Consider the following 18,854-nt stretch of genomic DNA (forward strand, 5'->3'; position numbering starts at 1 on the left):
GGACAAAAAGAACTAACGGACCAGGTAAAGAAGAACACAGCGGTAATAGGAGGGTTAAAAGCGACACAGAAAGAACTAAAAGATGACTTGGTAGCGACGAAGAGGGAATGTCAGATGGTACGTGAGGGACTGACAACGAGGCTGGACGAGGTGATAGAGGTAATGGAGACGAAGGACCGGCAGGTGAGGACGCACCTGGAAACGGTCAAGGTAGCCTTAGAGGATGAGCTTGAGGAGATGTACCGGGGAATAAAAGAGGTGAAGCAGAAATTAGAAGAAGTGGAAGAAGGGGTGAGCGAAATTAAGAAGCGACGGAGAGGGGATAAGAAAGAGATAAAAGAGGAGATAAAAGAATTGGTCCAAAGTCTGTGTTTGGATCGTGATGATGTGCTCATTAACCGGATGAGGGATTCGCAGGTGATGGAGGAGAAGCGAAGAGGAAGAGGACCCGGTGTAAGTGGTGACCAATATGGTCGTGCGTATGATGCGCCAGGGGATTTAATGAGCTTGGGGGTCGAGATGGACCCGGGTGTTCGTGAGAGGCCGTGGGTGAAGTGTGCGACAGGTCTGGTGTGCGAAAAAGGAGGTGTGCGAGAAAGTCCGACTCTGGGGTGTGTGAGGAAAAAGTGCGTGCCAAGGAGTGAGGGTGCTGGTGAGAATGAGTCGGTCGTAGCGCGTGTGCGAGGGGGCACATGGAAGCGCGGTGTGGTAAGTGTTACAGAGGGTGTGACGGGAGAGTGTGCGCGAGAAAGGTGTGCGCGAGAAAGGTGTGTGACGGACAGGTGCATGGGGAAAGAGTGTGCTGTCAAGAGTAAGGGTGAGTGCGTGGTCAAGAGTGGGGGTGAGAGTAGTGAGAGTGACAAGGAGAGTGAGTTGGTTGTGACAGGTGAGCGAGGATGTACACCTGGGATGGAAGGATGCACACCTGGAATGGGAGAGCGTGAGTGGGAATGCACGCTGGAGTTGGTGGTGAGGCACGTGGTTGGGTGTGCGAATGAGAGCACACCTGTGATTGTCACAGAGGAGGTGACCGAGGAGGGGGCGCGAAGCGGTGTATTGGTGAGGTGTGCGAGCAACGAATGTGTGCCAAAGTGTTCGGTGGTCAGGTGTGTGACCAAGGCTGTGAGTGGAATGAGGGTACCTGGGTGTGTAAGGAAAGGTACGAGGAGCATGGGCACGGCTGGATGTGTGAGCAAGGAACGGGCTGCGGGGTGTAAGCATGCAGGTGAAGCATCGACGTTAGACGGGGTAGAGTTTAGAACGACTTTTAGCCGAAGCGGGCCCTCGGTGCGTGCCGGGCCTCGCTTTGAACGGCCGCGTCCGTGCTCCACTAGGCGGAGCTGGCAGCCCGATAGAAAGGGTCGTCATGGCGACCACTTTTTGGTGAGACGTACCAAGGTCGAGAGCGGGACATTGGATGGCTCCGTGCCGAGATGGTGCGTGGGATCTCGGCACGGGTAAGCCCCCGTCCCTGCACCGAATGCCGGACGCATCCAGCCGCTGGCACGGAACAACCCGCATTCATGGCTTGGCTTTACGAAGCCGGGCTTTGGACAGGGATTGGCGCACCGAGAGGCATTAGTGAGTAGACTGGGTGATGAGGTTAGTGTTTTGGACCCAAAATTAGAGAAAAACAAAATTTGATGATTGGCAAGGGATTGGCAGTAGTGATTGGCAGATGATGGGTAGTGATTGGCAAATTTTTAATTTGTTGAAATTTGATGTGCAAAATTGGTAGTGAGCGATAGGCCCGGTGGGTAAGGGTGGCATCCCTGCCACCCTTCCCATGGATGGGGGCAAAGGAGCAATAGATTATGGGGTGTATGGCAGTGAAAACTAGCCCGGGTGGGTTAGGTTATATTGATAGGGATCTAGCGAAGATGACAGTAGGTAACGTTAAGTTTAGTTAGTGACTGATACCTGTAGTGGGGACGCAGGTAGATTAGTGTGGATGATAATGACGAGGGAGCGCAATAGTTTAAAGGGACGACTGGGAAGCGCAAGTTTCAGAAGGGAGTAGTTAGCTGAGATGATGCCGTGTGTGTGAGAATTGAACAGGTGTGATTGCACAGGTGTGCAACTGGACAGGTGTGTGGAGCCGTGTATGAGTAGTGAGTGTTGTGGATCGGCGCGAATGCGCTTGGGGAGAGAAGGGTGCAGGTGGCACCAGGTGTGAGAGCACAGGTGTGCAAGTACAGGTGTGTGGAGAGAGTTGGAGTAAGTGGTACGGAGTGGTGTGCATGGTGCGAAGGTGTGGATGGGGGAAGAGTGGACCCCTTTCACGAGTACCCGGGGCGGGTAGTGTAAGTGTTAGGTAGAGGGTATAGGTAAATTGTGGTTGGATATTGGCATTTGTGGTGCGGTTGCAGAATGGTGTTGTGGATGGGTGCATTAGTGTCGTGGAAATGGCTGGGCGTGTAGCCTGTTAGTGTGTGTAGTTGGTTGGGCACTCCACCACTGTGAGGATGTCGGCCAGGTGAGGCCGCAGGTGGGCTCTGGGAGCCGGTAGTTGTGAGTGGGTGCCTGAGGATCCCGGGTGTGGATCGGGCAGCCCAGTGCCAGAGAGGGCACCGAGTGGGGAGAGCGCCAGAGGGCCTTCCCCAGGTAGTTAGGTTAGGGTAAGGAGCAGGTAAGCTCGGAGGCAACTGCGGTGGTGGAGGTGTGCAGGTGGGTAGACCCGCTGGGAGAGGTACACGCCACAGCCCAGAAATTGTGCGAGGGCACCGGGAGATGAATCGGGGGAGTGAGACCCCAAATTGAAAAGCACCACAGTTTGGCCAATGGGAATTGGTTTTTAGAACCCATAGTGTAAGAGGGCCAATGGTTTGGCCGGAGAAAGACCCCGGGTAGTGTAAAATTGTTAAAGTCATTTAGGAAATAGTTAGGATTGATGAACCTGTCGCACCATACGCAGCCACTTACCTGAGGTGATGATGATGATGACTCCACACCTGTGTTTTCTTTGTTTTGTGTTGCAGGAAGTAAGGACTGCTGTTGGATTTGTGAGACGCATCACGACGTGGATGAGACATTGGGGTGATTCCATCTCTCCCTCCTTAGGAGGGACTGATGATGAATTGGTAATGGCAAATTGTGATGTTCAGTTGGAGATGGCAAATTTTGATGAGAGTTGAAAATGGCAAATTTGATTGGTTAGGAGGGAGAGAAGACGAATTTGGTTTATGGGAGGAACGGGGAAGACAGTAGGGACGTTTGTTGATTTGTAAAGTAGATGTTTATGGGTAGTGTTGTGTTTTGTGGATACAGTAAGGGGTAAGGGAGGGGCCATGTAGGTTACCTGGTGGGGGGGGGGCGTACGGTAGGAACGTACCTGTCTCACCTGGTTCCCATGTGCCCCCAGTGTGCATTACCTTACATTGCGTGCACTTTTGCGCCCTTACCACCTTACTCACTTGTCTGCTTCTTTTGTCTCCCACCTCCGAGGATCTGGCTTTGGGGGCAGAGAGGGAGGAGAGGTGCTGGCTACGCAGTTGTGGGCCTGCACTTTCGCTGCTTGCTGCCTGGATCGATACACCATATGGACCGCAATGTTTGTGGCCACCCACCATGGACCGCAGTTCTTATGCGGCCAAGCACCACCCGTGGATGGACCTATGGGTCAACGTGGCACCGATGCCATACAAGGTGAACCACTAACAGTTGGCCCCCTGACGGCCACAATAGAGAAATGGACGCGGTTGGCGCCTTTCTTTATTTTTGAAAGAAGTAAGAAGGCCAAGTGCACCACACGAAGGCAAGACCAGCGGCAGAACATCGGCCGGCTGCGACACCACACAATGATTCATAAACACTTTATTGGTGCACCGGATGGTGCTCACTGTGTGATGGGGTGGTGCTTGATGCTTGGAAGGGGTGCTCTGCACATTATTAAAGGCCGTAGGCCACAGAGCACTCGTGGGTTGGTGTATCGATGCTGGCATGCGTGCGCTCTCTATGCATAACATCTGCATGTGTCCCTCCAAAAACAGGTCCTGGATCGTAGTGTAAATATCAGCGTAGTCTTGTAAATAATGCTCCCTACCGGCTGTATGTTTAGTTTGAGGATTCTTTCCGGATTCGGTTATCCTGTGGGTGTGTTTCTGTGAGGAGAAGGGTGCAACGTCGCAGGGGGACATATTTACTCATTTGTGAATATCTGTAAAACTGTCGCACTCAGGGTAGAGTTAATAGTAGAGGGAACTACATTGCGTGCCACACTAAAGTAGGTAAAAATTTATCAGGTCAGGACGCCCCGAGGGTAGAGAAGGGTGCAATGTTGCGAATATGGAATTTGGCCTCCATATCCGCTTGTAAATATTCCCCTATTTCCCCAATACTCCCCAACTATCCCCAATCCCCCATTCCCTAGTCCCATTGTCTGTAAACAACACTCTGTAGAACCGACCTTCCCCTTTTTCCCCCATTAAATGTCGTGCCCAGGTCCACCGTATCTCACGTAGACAACTTTCGGACATCTTGCTAGTTATTCTTAGTCTATGTCAGTTAAGGACTCGTTTCCATTAATTCTGACTCTTCGTTGCACCAGAATGTGATTATATGGCACCAGTAGTGAGTTTAGGACCTTCCCATACCTCCTTCCATCTTCTTCCCCAAACAACAACAACAACAACAACTACAGCTACAACAACAACTACAACCACGGCGCGCGGGGGGAGTGTGCGTCCTCCCACCAGCTCGGTTAGCCGCCATGACCATGCGCTCCACGGGGTTACCACGAAGGGGCTCCCTGTCAGCCCCTCGTCAAGGGCGGAGCCGGTAACCCCCCCGCATGCACCCAATGAGAAGCAACGAGCCGATTCCATCTGGGGCGGAGCTAACGAGCCGAGGGCGTGTCACTCCCCGCCGGATATACGCAGCGACTTACCGGATGTGAGAAGAGATGCGCCCCGAGCTTGAGAAGACAAGAGAGCCACCTCCGAGCGCTGAGAGACCTCCTGCATCTTTTGGGCCGCGCTATCCTGTCCCTGAGCACAAGGTGCACCTTGTGCTGGCCATCGAATACCCGCTTTCCTTGCCATCAATCCCCGTGTGAGTCAGTTTTGTCCTGTTTCTCTGTGGTCTGTCGGGAATAATATAAGATTGTGTCTAAGTGCCTATCTTCCTTTGCTGTCCCTCTTGTAGTTGTAATCTAACCTTCCGAACGAATATAACCTCCTCCGGAGGTCTTGAGAACCGTATCCCTGGTGTCGTGTCATTTTAATCCCAGCCGTGTGTCTTTTCCTTCATTGACCTAGCGTAGCGCGATTAGTCAACGTTCGGGTATAATCGGGTAACCTGTGCAGACGTGGTCATACCAAACCGCTCGGTAAATAACATCTAAGCCGCGTCTGTAACAATATATATAAATAATACAAGGGTTTATTCAAATAAAAGCAAGGACAGGAAAAAGCACGCGCCGGTAATGAAATAAGGTAACTAATCGGGACGTCCCCACACACAGATTTCGGATCGGAGACGAGGGAGATGACTTAATAAAATAACACGTTCGTTATGTAAAGTGTAACCGCGGAGCTTGGGCTTATCTGGTCTTTGTCATCCTGTTCTTGGCTGCCGTCCAACACGGCTCCGTTCGGCCCCGATGTACCCACGAGGCCTCGCTCCAAGCTCCACAAGCCCCGATCGCACACCACGAGGTCCCTCGCCCCAAGTGCCACAAGGCCTCGCTCCAAGCACCACGCGTCCAATGCAGGCCAGCGGCTCCCCACGAGGTCGATCTCCACACGAAGCACAAAAAGACAGGAACGGAGAGAACGCAGGTGCGAATGCACGCGACCAGCCAAGCAAAAGGACGCCCAAGCGAAAACAAAGGAACGTGTCAGAAACAGCGAACTCCACTCGGGCTAGGAAAGACGAAGAAGACCGAGCGCCGCTAGAGACTGCCAGGGCCAGGAATCTGCCAGGAATCTAACTTGGTCAACTCGCTCACTCTCATCCTTCCAACTCACTTCTCAAAACCCAACTACTCTGTCTCTCTGCGAACTCAACTCTCCAACCAACTCCTCAAACGAACTGCTCCAAAATGGCGTTCGGCACTCGTTAATATCTCCTTCTTCGTGACGTCAGCCTTGGCGCGCTGCCAACCAATCAGTCTCCTCCACCGACTCACCGGCTCGCCCACTGCGTCACTCCCACTCCCTGCTCCTGGTGTCATAGCGCGTGCTATTCGAGGTGGATAGGCCTGTCGGAGGTGTAAATGGCGGCGGCCATGCGGCGGTGTCCTGGCCTGGTTTCTTCCGAAGTCATGTCAGGGGGGAGGGCGTTATTTAGTGTTGCACTAAGGATCCGTCGGAATGTCTATGTTGGTCTGCAGTGCCAAAAGGGACAAAGGTTTGGCTAACCAGGTGAGGACACACAGGGGCGCTACTCTTTAATCCCGACACTACTTAACACACGAACCTCCTGGGAGGTTCACAAGTGTACTTCTTACCCGACAAAACGCCGACACATGAACTTATTACAGGTAGTTTTCCTTACCGCGACACCTCAAAGCATGTTACCTACTCAGCTCTGTCTGCTCTACATATCACTACCCGCCAGACATAACAATACGTTACACCTTGAAATCCTCCTGCTGAAATGGACAAAATCATGAATATTCTCGGTGACAATGGTTATCCGGAGTATATAATCAAGAGATATGTGCCCAAGTTTCTCAACACGACAAAGGAACACAAGATCGGTCCTGACAAGTGTCCGGTATATATCAGGATGCCATGAAAAGGACAATCACAAAGGTTTGAAGAACAAATCAAAGGGTTTCTCTCATCTCCTCTTCCTGTTCAGGCTGGAGTTCCACAAGGCAGTGTTCTGGGCCCTGTGCTTTTTCTGGTCTTCATCAATGATCTCTCTGACTCTCTTGAAAATCCTCTGTATCTCTTTGCTGATGACTCTACTCTCTGTCGCTCCATTCTTCATCCCTCAGATCGGCAGTCTGCTGCCTCCTCACTCTCTGCAGACCTGGACAAAATCACAGACTGGGCAAACAAGTGGAACATGTCTTTCAATCCTGACAAATCTCACACTCTTACGATGTCTCTCCGAAAAGACCGACTGGACAACCCTCCCATCCACTTTCTGAATAATCGTCTCCAAGAAGTTCTGTCACTCAAGCTTTTGGGTCTCACTATCTGCCATGATCTTTCCTGGGAAAACCACATTTCAAATCTGGCCTCCAAAGCCAGTCGCCGACTGGGCATCCTCCGTCGTGCAAAGTCCTTCCTTGGCACACCTGAGCTCCTCACCACATACAAGGCTTTCATCCACAGCTCAATGGAATACTGCTCTCCCCTCTGGGCTGGTGCTCCTGCCTCACACCTAGCTCGTCTTCACGCTGTTGAAACCAAAGCATTCAGAATCATTGGAATCTCCCGCGATGAAGCTAACTCCAAGGGCCTCTCACTCACTCACCGCAGGCAGGTTGGTGGTCTTTCCATCTTCTACCGACTCCTCTCTGGCCTTGCCCCCCCAGCTCTCTCTGGGCTCTGTCCCGCAAATATTCCTACAGGTCGCACAAGATCTGCCTGCAACCCTCTTATGGTCAAACTGCCAAAATCAAGACTCTCTGCTCACCTTCACTCCTTCATTCCTCTCTTCTCCCGCCTCTGGAACAAACTCCCTCACTCTCTTCAATCCCACTCCACCCTCCAGGTCTTTAAAACTGCTGTTCACCACCATCTCTTATCTTCCCCCATCCAAAACCTTGATCTTTTCTACCCCCGCTAATTTCACCCCAATTCCACTTTTTTGAAATACCAACTTCTGTCCTGGAAGTCCTTGGTGTCCTTGTGTTTTATACTTCTCCCTCCACCGCCCCCCCCCTTCCCACGCCTCCTCCCCCCAAGCCCTCTCCCTTCCACACATCTCCCTGCTCTCAAATGTTGTGTTTGTGTGCTTCCCCTTCTCTCCCCATCTTGTTTTCCGCTCCCTCTTTTTGTGTGTTTTGTTTGTCTGGTTGATTTGTTTGTGAAGTAAATGTTAGCTATTTCACGAGCCTCGATTCAGTATACAAAAAAAAAAAAAAAAAAAAAAAAACCATACGGTATCAAACACGTACCTGGCTGTGCAACCTCTCGTCATCTTAACCTCTCATCTGCTCACGTCAATCAACAAGGATGTGCTGCCCACCTCACAAATTAGCAAAGTAATATATGAGTATAAGTGCTGATGTGAAGCTCGGTACGTGGGCCGTACAACCCAAATCGTTGACTGATCGTATCAAACAGCATGTCCCCCTGGTGATTCGAAGAAAGAACTTGGGAGTGAGGTCTCAACCGGTACGAGCATGCAAGAACGTTCAAGGACTGTCGACCATTTCTTCTTCTTCTTCTTCTTCTGCCATTGCACAGCACTTTGCTGCCAACCCCGATTGTGCAGACCGGTACAATACAGATATGTTTAAGATATTGAGCAGAGGTCGCAGTACGTTACTCAACTACGTATGTTAGAAGCACCCTTCAGCCATTCCATGGACCCTATATTGTGTCGTCAAAAGGAATTTGCACATTCTCTCATTCTCTTTCAACACGGAAAGATTAAAGGCATTTCCCCAACCGCGATCCGAGGTAATGATACAAATGGTGCGGCATCGCCGACACCTCCGCTCCAGCCAATCGCAGCCAGGGACAGTGGTGACCGAGTCAACCAATGGACATTCAGAACACCAATGACGTCATGACTGAAGAACCAATCGGTGTCACGGTTACTTAGACATGCTTATAAATGCACTAGTTCTCATCTCTTCCAGTCTCTTTGCTGTGAATCGCCTTGAAGAGTACAACACGAAAAGCTTCGGTGTTACTGTCATTATGTCGTGTTTGTTTTCTTGTATATTCAAGTGTTATCTAAAATGGCTCACAAAACACTTAAAACGCACCTGAGAAAGACTGTGCCTCTGCTCAACGAAAGATTTGGATAATTTTATGATTAAATCTCCCCAAAAAGCTAATATCATGCAGCCCACATGACAAAAACACCTGCCGATATGGGCTCATGCAAGGCCTGTGGACAGGTGCATTCTACCCGACCTCTGATCATTGCTGTCAGTGAGTGGCCTTTGAAGCTTCCAGGATTAACTCAAGTGAACAGGGCAGGCTTGGTGGTTTATTTAATGCACATATGCAATTGGAAAGACAACGCTGTCATTCCAAACATGCAGGCAGACTTCCCAAAGGGAGACACAGTACCTGATTTGGGTGCTTCTTCACACCAATGGGAAGGTTGGCTCAATGCACATCGTAAGTTTTGAAATGATTGTATTAACTATTAATCAGGTTTGGAAAGGCGGGGGGGAGGGTAAAAATTATTGCTATATACTCAAGAAATTGGATTTGAGATCAAAAGATAATGGGAGGCAAGAGTACAGAGAGTTGTTATTGCTATGCATATATGTTTTACCATTGTAGAACAATAGCACTTTTTACGTTCAGTCTCCCATTTTAGGGTAAGCATAAGTATTGGAATAGATTAACTTTAAGTAAATTAAAGTAGTATAATAGTTAGTATTTGATTACATATCCCTTGCATGCAATAACTATATTGAGCCTGTGACCCACTGACATCACAAACTCCTAACCCAAACAACAACTCTGTTTCTGACTTTAATCTCCTCTTCAGCAAGTGAAATTCATGCTCCATTGGTTTTAAATCAGGGGATTGACTTAGCCAGTCTAGAACATTCCACTTTTCCCCCTGATGAACTCCTTGGTTGCGTTGGTAGTGTGTTTTGGGTCATTGTCTTGCTGCATGGTAAAGTGCCGTCCAATGAATTTTGAGGTATTTTCTTGTACAAAGGAAGACAATGTTTCTGCACACTTCCAAATTCATTCTGCTGATGCCATCATTAGTTACATCATCAATGAAGATGAATGATCCAGCTCCAGAGGCAGCCATGCAAGCCCAAGCCATGACACTTCCTTCACCATGCTTCACAGATGGGGTGGTATGGTTTGTATCATATGCAGTTACTTCCTTTCACCGCACTTTTGTCTTTCCATCGCTTTGGCAAATGTTTACCTTGATCTCATCTATCCTTAAAACTTTATTCCAAGATTCCACCGACTCATCTCTGCACTTCTTGGCAAATTATATAATTTGGCCTTTCGATTTTGGAGCTGATGAGAGGTTTGCATCTTGCGGCGTAGCCTTTGTAATTCTGCTGTCAGTGTTCGGCAAACGGTAAATTGTGATACTTTCACCCCTGCACTCTGGAGGTTGTTGGTGATGTCACTAACTGTTGTATTGGGGTTTTTCTTCACAGCCCTGATAATATTTCTGTCATCAACTGCAGTTGTTTTCCTTGGCCAACCTGACCGTTGTCTATTGCTAAGTACACGAGTGGTTTCTTTGTCAAGTTGATTCCAAATTGTTGTATTTGTTATTCCCAATTTTTGTGCTATGGTTCTAATTGAATTATTCTGTTCTTTCAGCTTCATTGCTTTAATTGCTTGCTTTTCTTTCACAGACTGTTCTCTGGTGTTCATGTTGGTTTATGCTTACATACTCCCAAGGCAAAACCCAAGGCTAAAACCATGGCTAGACATTCACAGCTCCTTTATGTGTGAATGATCAATGCAACAAGAAGCACCTGAGTAACATCAAACACACGTCAGTCATTTGATCGAATACTTCATTTGGGATTACTGTATTATAGTCTCGATAACGTATTGTATGATTGGGAAACAAACGACTGATTGATTTATGCCATGGTGTCCCTGCAGCTCAGGATCTAGGAATTTAGAATTTGACCCAAAACACAAAATTCATAGCAAGGGCTTTAAAATGGATACTTTTTTGGATTATCAGGAGTTTGTTTCCCAATCATACAATAAGTTATCGAGACGATAATACAGTAAACCCAAATGAAGTATTGGAGTAAATGACTAACAAATGACTGATGAATATAAAATGGGGGCACTGAATAGAAAAAGTGCTATGGTTCCACAATGGTAAAACATATATGCACTGAAATATCAATAAATAAATAGCTGACCTGTACTCTTTGTTGCCTCGTATTCATCTTTTGATCTCGAATCCAAATTTCTTGAGTACATAAAATTTTTTTTTTTTAAACCACCTTTAGAGGCCATTTTTCCCCGCAAAGCGGGGGTTGGCCTTTTTCGGGAACCGTGGTTGTTGTTGGTTTTTTGGTCCCCTTTTTGAAGCAATGTTTTACGGCCGGATGCCCTTCCTGACGCCAACCCTTTTTGCCGCCTTTAACGACAAACAGGGAATTACCAGTGAACTGGTACTCAATTAGCCGACCTCGGAAGGATGACAGGCTGAGTCAAGCCCCCTGGCGTTAATTCAGCGATCGACCGGGATTCGAACCCAGGATCCTAAGCCAGCACCCTAGCCGCTAGCCCAACACCAGGGTGAGTACATAGCAATAATAAAATTCGACTCCACTGTTCCAATACTTATGGAGAATGTAGTTCGTTATTTCCATAATTTGGGTTTTAGAAGGTGGAACGGAGTCCCCCCAGGACGCAAAGTATCCATCCCCACTTCGGTGAAGGATTGCGATTCATGGGCTAAGTTAGTTGTGAAGTTGTGTTCTCAGTTTTGTTTCAAGGGCTCTTTTCAGGATCGTCACTGAGCCCCATATAGCCTTCAACTGTAGTTCGCTTGTGGTAATGTCCCCAAGGATCAAGATCTCTGCAAGGTTCTTCTTTATCATTCCCATTGCCCCAATTATCAATGGTACAATTTCAGCGTTCTACAGCTTCCAGGATATTTTCTCTTCATTCTTGATGTCTCAGTATTTGGTCATTTTCTTGATTTCTCCATTATTTAGGCCAAAATCGCTGGGTACTGACATCTCAATCAGCAATGCTGTCTTTTCCTTTTTGTTCCTGAGGACTATGTCTGGTCACAGTGCTTTGTTTTCTATGTTCACTCTGGTTGGGATCATCAGGTCGTACATGAGCATTATGTCCTTTTTTTCAACAATTTCTTTTGGTTCATGTTTCCATAAATTTCCAACTGGGATATTGAAATTTCTGCAGATGTGCCAGTGGATTATTCGACATACCTTGTTGTGCCTTTGGGTGTGCAGCTGCTCTGACATGAGTTGTTGTTTATTTTTTTTAACATATTTTTAGGTTACTCGCACTTTCCGTTTCGACCTTGCAGAACCTACACTTGTCTGACTGACTCAGTCCTGCCATCTTTTTAAAGACATTCATGTGGTGTCCTTGGTCTTGGGTAATAATAATGATTCATTCTCCGTCCCAGTTGAGCCAAACTATTTTTAGCCATTCCAGTAATCATTCTTTCTCTCTCCCCAATCTGTCCAAGTCTTTTTTTTTTTTCCCTGCTCTTTTGTCTTTCTCCCAGTTGTCACTATATATCTGCTGGTATTTCATCTTATATTTTTCTTTTGTCTTTTTTGCAATCATTGGGGCTGTATTCATTGCTGTTTCGGTTAGGCGCATGACATCTAATCACACCTGTTTTTGGAAGTTTTTTTTTTTTGCAAGGTGAGTGAGAGATACCTTTTCTGGTTTGTTGTGTTAATGCTTGGACACAAATTGTATTCAGTTGTCTGTTGAGCTTTTCAAGTACTCTGCTAATCCTACAGTCATCGCTCTGCGCACTTGATTTGAGTTCCTTCAGGCCACCACCTCCTTTCCTCCGCAGTTACATTCTTGGGATGCACTGATTTTTGTAGAACATTTTGTGGATAGTGAGGAGTTTCCTTGTTTTTATATCTAGTTTTTTTGTATCCACTTGTGGCCAGTTTACTATTCCGCAGTTGTACTGGAACACTGGTACTGCTAGTTGGTTTCTGGCTTTGATTTTGTTATTTGGGGTGAAATATGTTTTCAGGATCATCCTCATTCTACACAGGTATTCTTTGGCAATTGTTTTGCACATTTTTTATTACAAATTTGGTTGCCCTCTTCTACTCCACGGTATTTCGAAGATGCTTCGATCTCCAGCTCCTGTATTGTTGTATCTAGGTCAATTTTTATGTTCGCAGGTTTTGTTGATCTACCTTGCACGAATGTGCACTTGGCACACTTATCTAGGCCAAATTCCATTTGGATGTCGTCAGAGAACAGTTTCACTAATTTAAGTTGTTCTGCCAATTTTTCATCCTTCATTGCAAAGAGTTTTAAGTCATCCAGATGCAGTAGATGCGTCACCTTTCCTGTTTCTTTGGGCGATCTTTTATTGGATGTTAGGGTGTGTCTGTGGCCTTGTTCATTAATGGTTACTTAGTGGGTCCAGGGTCAGGCAAAACAGGAGGGGGGAAAGGCTGTCCTTGGAAGATCCCACGTCACATCTTTACTCTTGGTATTTCAATCTTTCCATCTGATATAATTCACCAAATTCTTACTATAATTCACCAAATGTTTCCAACTGTGGATAGTGAGTGCTGCAGGATTAGTGTGGTATTCCATAGATGCATGGCTTTCTCAATCAGCTTGATTATTTGGGGATTTATCTGTGTCAGTCTGTCAGTATAATGTGTGTGCGTGTGTGTTCCCGATACCAAATGCCTCTGCTCGCTTGTATTAACAGGAAGAGATATGGACCCGACTCCTCTCATCCATGGATATTTCTTACACTAGCAACGGTACCCACCCTATGGGCAGGGCTTCAATTGGGAAGGCCAAATGAAAAGGCAAAATATCAGAAATTGAAGGCTTTTTATTTTAAACGATTCATATAAACATCCGTTGAATCATATCACACGGAAATCATCAAAATCTAAACAGTACATGGCGCCCATTTTGAAAAAAGATTGAATTCTGAAAAACGGAAGCAGCCGCTGCACATCTTTCTCAGTCGCACGTTTATGTGTGAAGACTGCGCGCCAAATCTGTAACACGGAAGCGGCCGCTACACCTGTTTCTTAGTCGCTTTGCACACGCTGCCATGTTACTTTGTAGCCACACGTTTACAAAGGAAGAGTTCATCAGGAGTCGATCTACTCTCTCCTGGTACGTAGAATAAACAGTAATTGTAGAATTTCAACAAAAGCCACATCACTGTTCATATCGGTAAATATTATTCCATCATGATTGGAAAAACGGGAAAATTGGAAAACTTGGAAAAACAATATAGCCTATTTTACTCCCAGGGGTCCCAGGAATACCCACCCAAAATATCTTTACGATCGGTTGAGCCGTTTTTGCGGTATCTTCGAACGGACGGACGGACATTTGGTGAATTATAGCAAGATTATCTTGAGTCTGAATTGCATTCAGGAACACAGTTTATGGGTTAACCATATCAAAATTGCCACTCTTTTGTCTAAATGCTGAAAATTATGTTTAAAAGACTATTTGACCTATGGATTTCGCACTAGCAACGGCAGGTTAAATGTGCCAGTCGAGTCAAACCGAGTCACTGTAAATACACATAAAGCGCATGCGCAAAAGGGCTCGTCAGCATTCATACGTCATTTTGAAAGTCCTATATCAGAAAACGCTCATGCAAGAGTTACTCTTGACACGAATACATGGCCAAAAAAATAAATAAATAAAGTACTGACCTGACCTCGAAGGCACCACAAATTGCTGAAGGCCCAGGTAAACGTCTCTGTTTTCACAGAGCAACGGGGACTGCATGAGGACAGAACATCAAAAGGCACAACCAGCTACGGCATGGTCATTTAATTCAAAACCTTCGACACTACTTGTCCATAACCAGCCAACTGCAGCACAGTTTGTAAACAAGACATTGAAACAGCTCATGGTGCATCACAAGCCAATGATGATGGAATTTTTAAAAATTACATTTAACAACTTCGGAATTAATCAATTTAACATTGGAAAGATGGAGACCAATGGAATTTTCTGAAGTAATCTCACCACAATAGAAAATGCTTGCTCTGGGAGTAGTTCTGCCACCCGAGCCACGATCTCCAGGCTTTGGTGCAAGAAATGCTGCCATTCGGTCTGATCCTGAATGTGCAAGTGTGCAGTGTCGATTAACGGAATACAAAGCGATTCATCGAAAAACAACGAAACAAGAACAATTTCAACAAACAAACAAATATTGCTTTTCTGCAAGAGGTTTATGATATAATTGAAGCAGTTAAACTCTCCTAAAAGTCTGACAAACAAGCTTCAAAAACCACACTAACGTCATCATCAGGGGTTTCATCGTCCAGCTCCTCGAGTTCAGACTGGTTGAAGCGGAACTGCACCCGGCGCAAAACCTCAGCCATCAGTGCTGGCAGTGCATCTCGGTACCTACAACGAGTATAGGATGCATTTGGGAAAAGGGAGGTAGAACGAAGAAAGCTGGAGTGAGAACGGGGAAAGCGAGTGCATTTCAAATTTGACGATTGAAAAGAGTTTGAATAAAGTGTAAAAGATCCCACGTGGATTCAAAATTCCTCCAAACTCAGTCAAGTATCCTGCATCAGTGTGGCAACCTCTCCGATTGTAACATTAGCCAAGAAACTGCCTCAAAAGAAACGATGCTCTTTGTATAAAGCATGGTGGATGACAATGATGACTTGTCGAAAGGTTGCCAGGAGACATGCAGTTGCTGCAACATGTTCCTACGATCGATGAACCAAACTCGATTCAAAATCTTTATTCTTAAAGGTCACAGAACCCCCCCCCCCCCCCCCACATCACCCCTTCAGGTTTCGCTAGGACGCATTCAGTGTGGTAGTAACCGCCTATCAGTGAAACTCTCTAAAATCCAAACTCACCACTCGCCTCCATTCATTTGATCATCTTTTCTCTCGTGTAAAAGCAATTTTCTCAGCATGTTCAACCTCATTCTTCCATCCGAGGCTTCAAGATGGATGGTCCCCATCTCAGGTCTTCCCCCATCCATACCCACCATCTTTTCTACCTAGGTCAGCCGCTTTCCGGGTTTACATGTTACAAGACCCCCCCCCCCCCTAGGTTACAAGACCCCCTCCCCCCCCCCCCCCTAGGGCCCCTCTCTTAAAATTTATTTTTGTTTCATCTCTACCTTCTTCCCCAGTTTTTCTTTCCTCTTCTGTGACCGAGTTTTCACCTTTATCCAGCTTGTTCACCCAATGTCCTCCCCTTCCCCTCATTCTTTGAAATCTCCCTCCATTTTGATACTCACTCTGCTTTTGATGCGTGTCCAACCCCCTCCTCCCACCTTCAAAACATTTTGAAGCAAACAATACACACGGACAAAGAGGGGTGAGGGGGCGTATGCGGTTCATCACAAAGCTATCCCAATCTCACCTGGCTAGCACGGCTTCCTTGTCCGAAGAACGGTTTTTTATCTTCCCGCTCAGATAATCTAGGAATGTTGTCCATATGTCAAGGCATGAGAAGTACCCCTCATTGGTCGGCTGGAAAAAGAGTTTTTAATTCAGTGCACAAGCTAAGAAGGTGAACAGGCTCTACATACATGGAACGTGCAAACCGAGCTCAGAAAGCTCACGCACCTGGTTAAAGGTGTACTTGAAGAGGAGCTCGAGGAATTCGACCACGGGAAAATGCGCGCTGGATTCCACTCTGCGAAGGTGTACGTTCACGAAGAGCCGAAGGAACTCTGTGAACCCTTCCAAGTAACTGTTTTGAAGGCACAAGGGAATGACCCAGGAAGAAGTATTGTGGCAAACAAGGAAAGAGGGAAGAGAAAATATTTTTAATTAGTGGCCTTAGATGGCAAAATGGGAATAAAAATAAAAAGCTCCGAAAGATCGAAATGAAATTTGAGAAGATGATAAAGTGATGGGGTAGGGTGGCGGAATTACCTACTGCAGCCGCTAGGAGTCTTTGCAGACCCTGCAAACACCGAGAAGAGAGCAGTCATGGTGGCACAGTAGGTGTCACCGTGGCTGGGAATGTGGTGGGGTCGTCAGAAGCTAAACCCTTTTGCTTCTACCAATCACATATCTATGCCCAAGAATGACTGCTACGTATGGAAAATTGAAAACCCTTTTGAAAATCGGATGTCCACGCATGGGACAATTTGAAATGCAAATTACATCGAACATGGTACATCTCCATCCAAATGGCCACGACTTCAGCAGGATATAACAAGCAAGCAAATGCACGCCATTTGTAGGTCTGACGTTAGAAAATTATTGGAGCCATGGTTTTTGTGGTGTGGGATCGAAGGCCGACCGAAAAGCCTGTGAAGCTCCAACACAGAACAACTCCCGATTCCTCATCTCCGTTAGACAGCCTGGAACTTCCCCGAACGGAACAAAACCAAGGCCGTACCAAGGTCTGTGTACCAACTGGCGAGGCAGGCTCAAAGTAGATGATAGGTGTCCTTGTATCGAACAAATTGGGTCACCCAATCAAGATCGGGTTACTGCATTTAGACTTTAGTAAACCATCAAGAAGATTGATGTTCAAAGCTGCAGCAAAAATTAACCTAGGTGCAATGAGGTGCCAAATTCCCTCATGTCCTTGTTTGAGGTCAAACAGGATCAAGCGACGATTACTTGCACCCAGCATAGCCCCGTGGCGACTGTGCCCTTTGCATATGGAATATAAATACTTAAATGCAATTGCTTGTATTTGCAAATAAATTGAATTTGCCTTTGAACGCAACGTGGAAGGGCCGATGCAAAAGACAAGCTCCGCCCCTCTCCCCGCGCTCGATCGCCCATAATCGCTGTTATTTTGTTGTTTTAACAACAATTTGATTAAAACTTTCAATTGTCGACCTAATGTTTTTCATTGCAACATTGACATTGACCATGTGTTACAATAATGTGGTAGATAGAGCAATTGGCCCTTTGGTATGGAATTATACTTTAAAAAAATAAATAAAAGAAAAAGTGTGACACTCGCGGCGGGGGACAATTCGCTCATCTATGATAGACGTTGGTCTGTGTCTGACTGTGTCGCCATTTTTCTCAGAGATGGCTAAACGGATATTCGTCAAACTTTTAGAGGTTAATCAGTGAGTGCCTGGGAGTGTTTTAGGCAAAAAAAAAAAACATTTTTGGGGGAAAAATAAAATTGTTTTTGTTTGGATTTTTTTATTTTTTAAAAATAATCGCTCTATAGTGCCTCAGCCTTTTTGATCAATGGCAGTTATATACAAGTACACATTCATATGAATAAATACAAAACAATCACCAGACATTTGAACACAAACAATAAAACAATTCCGGAAGCGGTCGAAGTTGGTGATAAGTCTTCTTCTTCTTCCTGCCGTCATCATACTTAACTCAGAAACGTGATGAACGGCACATTCACCAGCATATATTCAAGGAAAAGGTAAAAATGACGATTTGACATTTGCGATGGATTCTGATTTGGATGCAATTGCTTTTCCATTATATTTGCCGGGAGTAATGCATTCGCTCGTGTCCGTGTGTGTGTGTGTGTGTGTGTGTGTGTGTGTGTGTGTTTGTTCGTGAACAAGATATCTGGAAAAGTTCTGAACGGATTTGGATGAAAGTTGGTGGGATGATTGCACTTGGGATAAGGAAGAATTTATTTGTTTTTGGTGAAGCTCAGGAAATTATTCCGGATCCAGGAAGTTTTTTTTGGGAATTTTTTTTTTCTGTTTTCCTTTAAAAACCATTTTCTCTGCAATAATTGGACTGATTGAGAGCAATTTTTTTTTACCATAGGAGGGACTCGGTCTGCAGAATATTTTAATGGTAATTATGACGTCACAGGTCACATGGTTCGGCCGCCATATTGTTTTGAGTGAAAAACACTAAAATCCAATTTTCTCCAAAACGCCTGAACAGATCGAGGCCAAACTTTGCAGGCAGAATCGCATACCCATGACAAACAAAAAAGTCAACGAGCATGACGTCATGCATCACATGGTTTAAGAGTTATGACGTTTTTAAGCACAAACATTTAAAACCTAGCTCCTCCCTCATTTGTGATCCAATCGAGGGGAAACTA

The 18,854-nt window shown here is 46.1% G+C and overlaps 1 protein-coding gene across 2 annotated transcripts in view; it reads right to left on the reverse strand.

The window, feature by feature from the left end:
* XPO6 (exportin 6) overlaps positions 1–18,854 on the reverse strand; it is a 75,670-nt gene that overhangs the window by 17,080 nt on the left and 39,736 nt on the right. For both annotated transcript variants that reach the window (XM_068104203.2, XM_068104205.2), the window contains exons 10-14: positions 16,415–16,541; positions 16,209–16,318; positions 15,116–15,224; positions 14,841–14,933; positions 14,522–14,591 (exon numbers count right to left, since the gene is read on the reverse strand). In XM_068104203.2, the coding sequence (XP_067960304.2) occupies positions 14,522–14,591; positions 14,841–14,933; positions 15,116–15,224; positions 16,209–16,318; positions 16,415–16,541 (509 nt within the window). The remainder of the gene's footprint in view (positions 1–14,521; positions 14,592–14,840; positions 14,934–15,115; positions 15,225–16,208; positions 16,319–16,414; positions 16,542–18,854) is intronic.

The sequence above is a fragment of the Myxine glutinosa genome, chromosome 5 (genome assembly GCF_964187855.1).
Source record: "Myxine glutinosa chromosome 5, kmMyxGlut1.1, whole genome shotgun sequence".
Taxonomy (NCBI): domain Eukaryota; kingdom Metazoa; phylum Chordata; class Myxini; order Myxiniformes; family Myxinidae; genus Myxine; species Myxine glutinosa.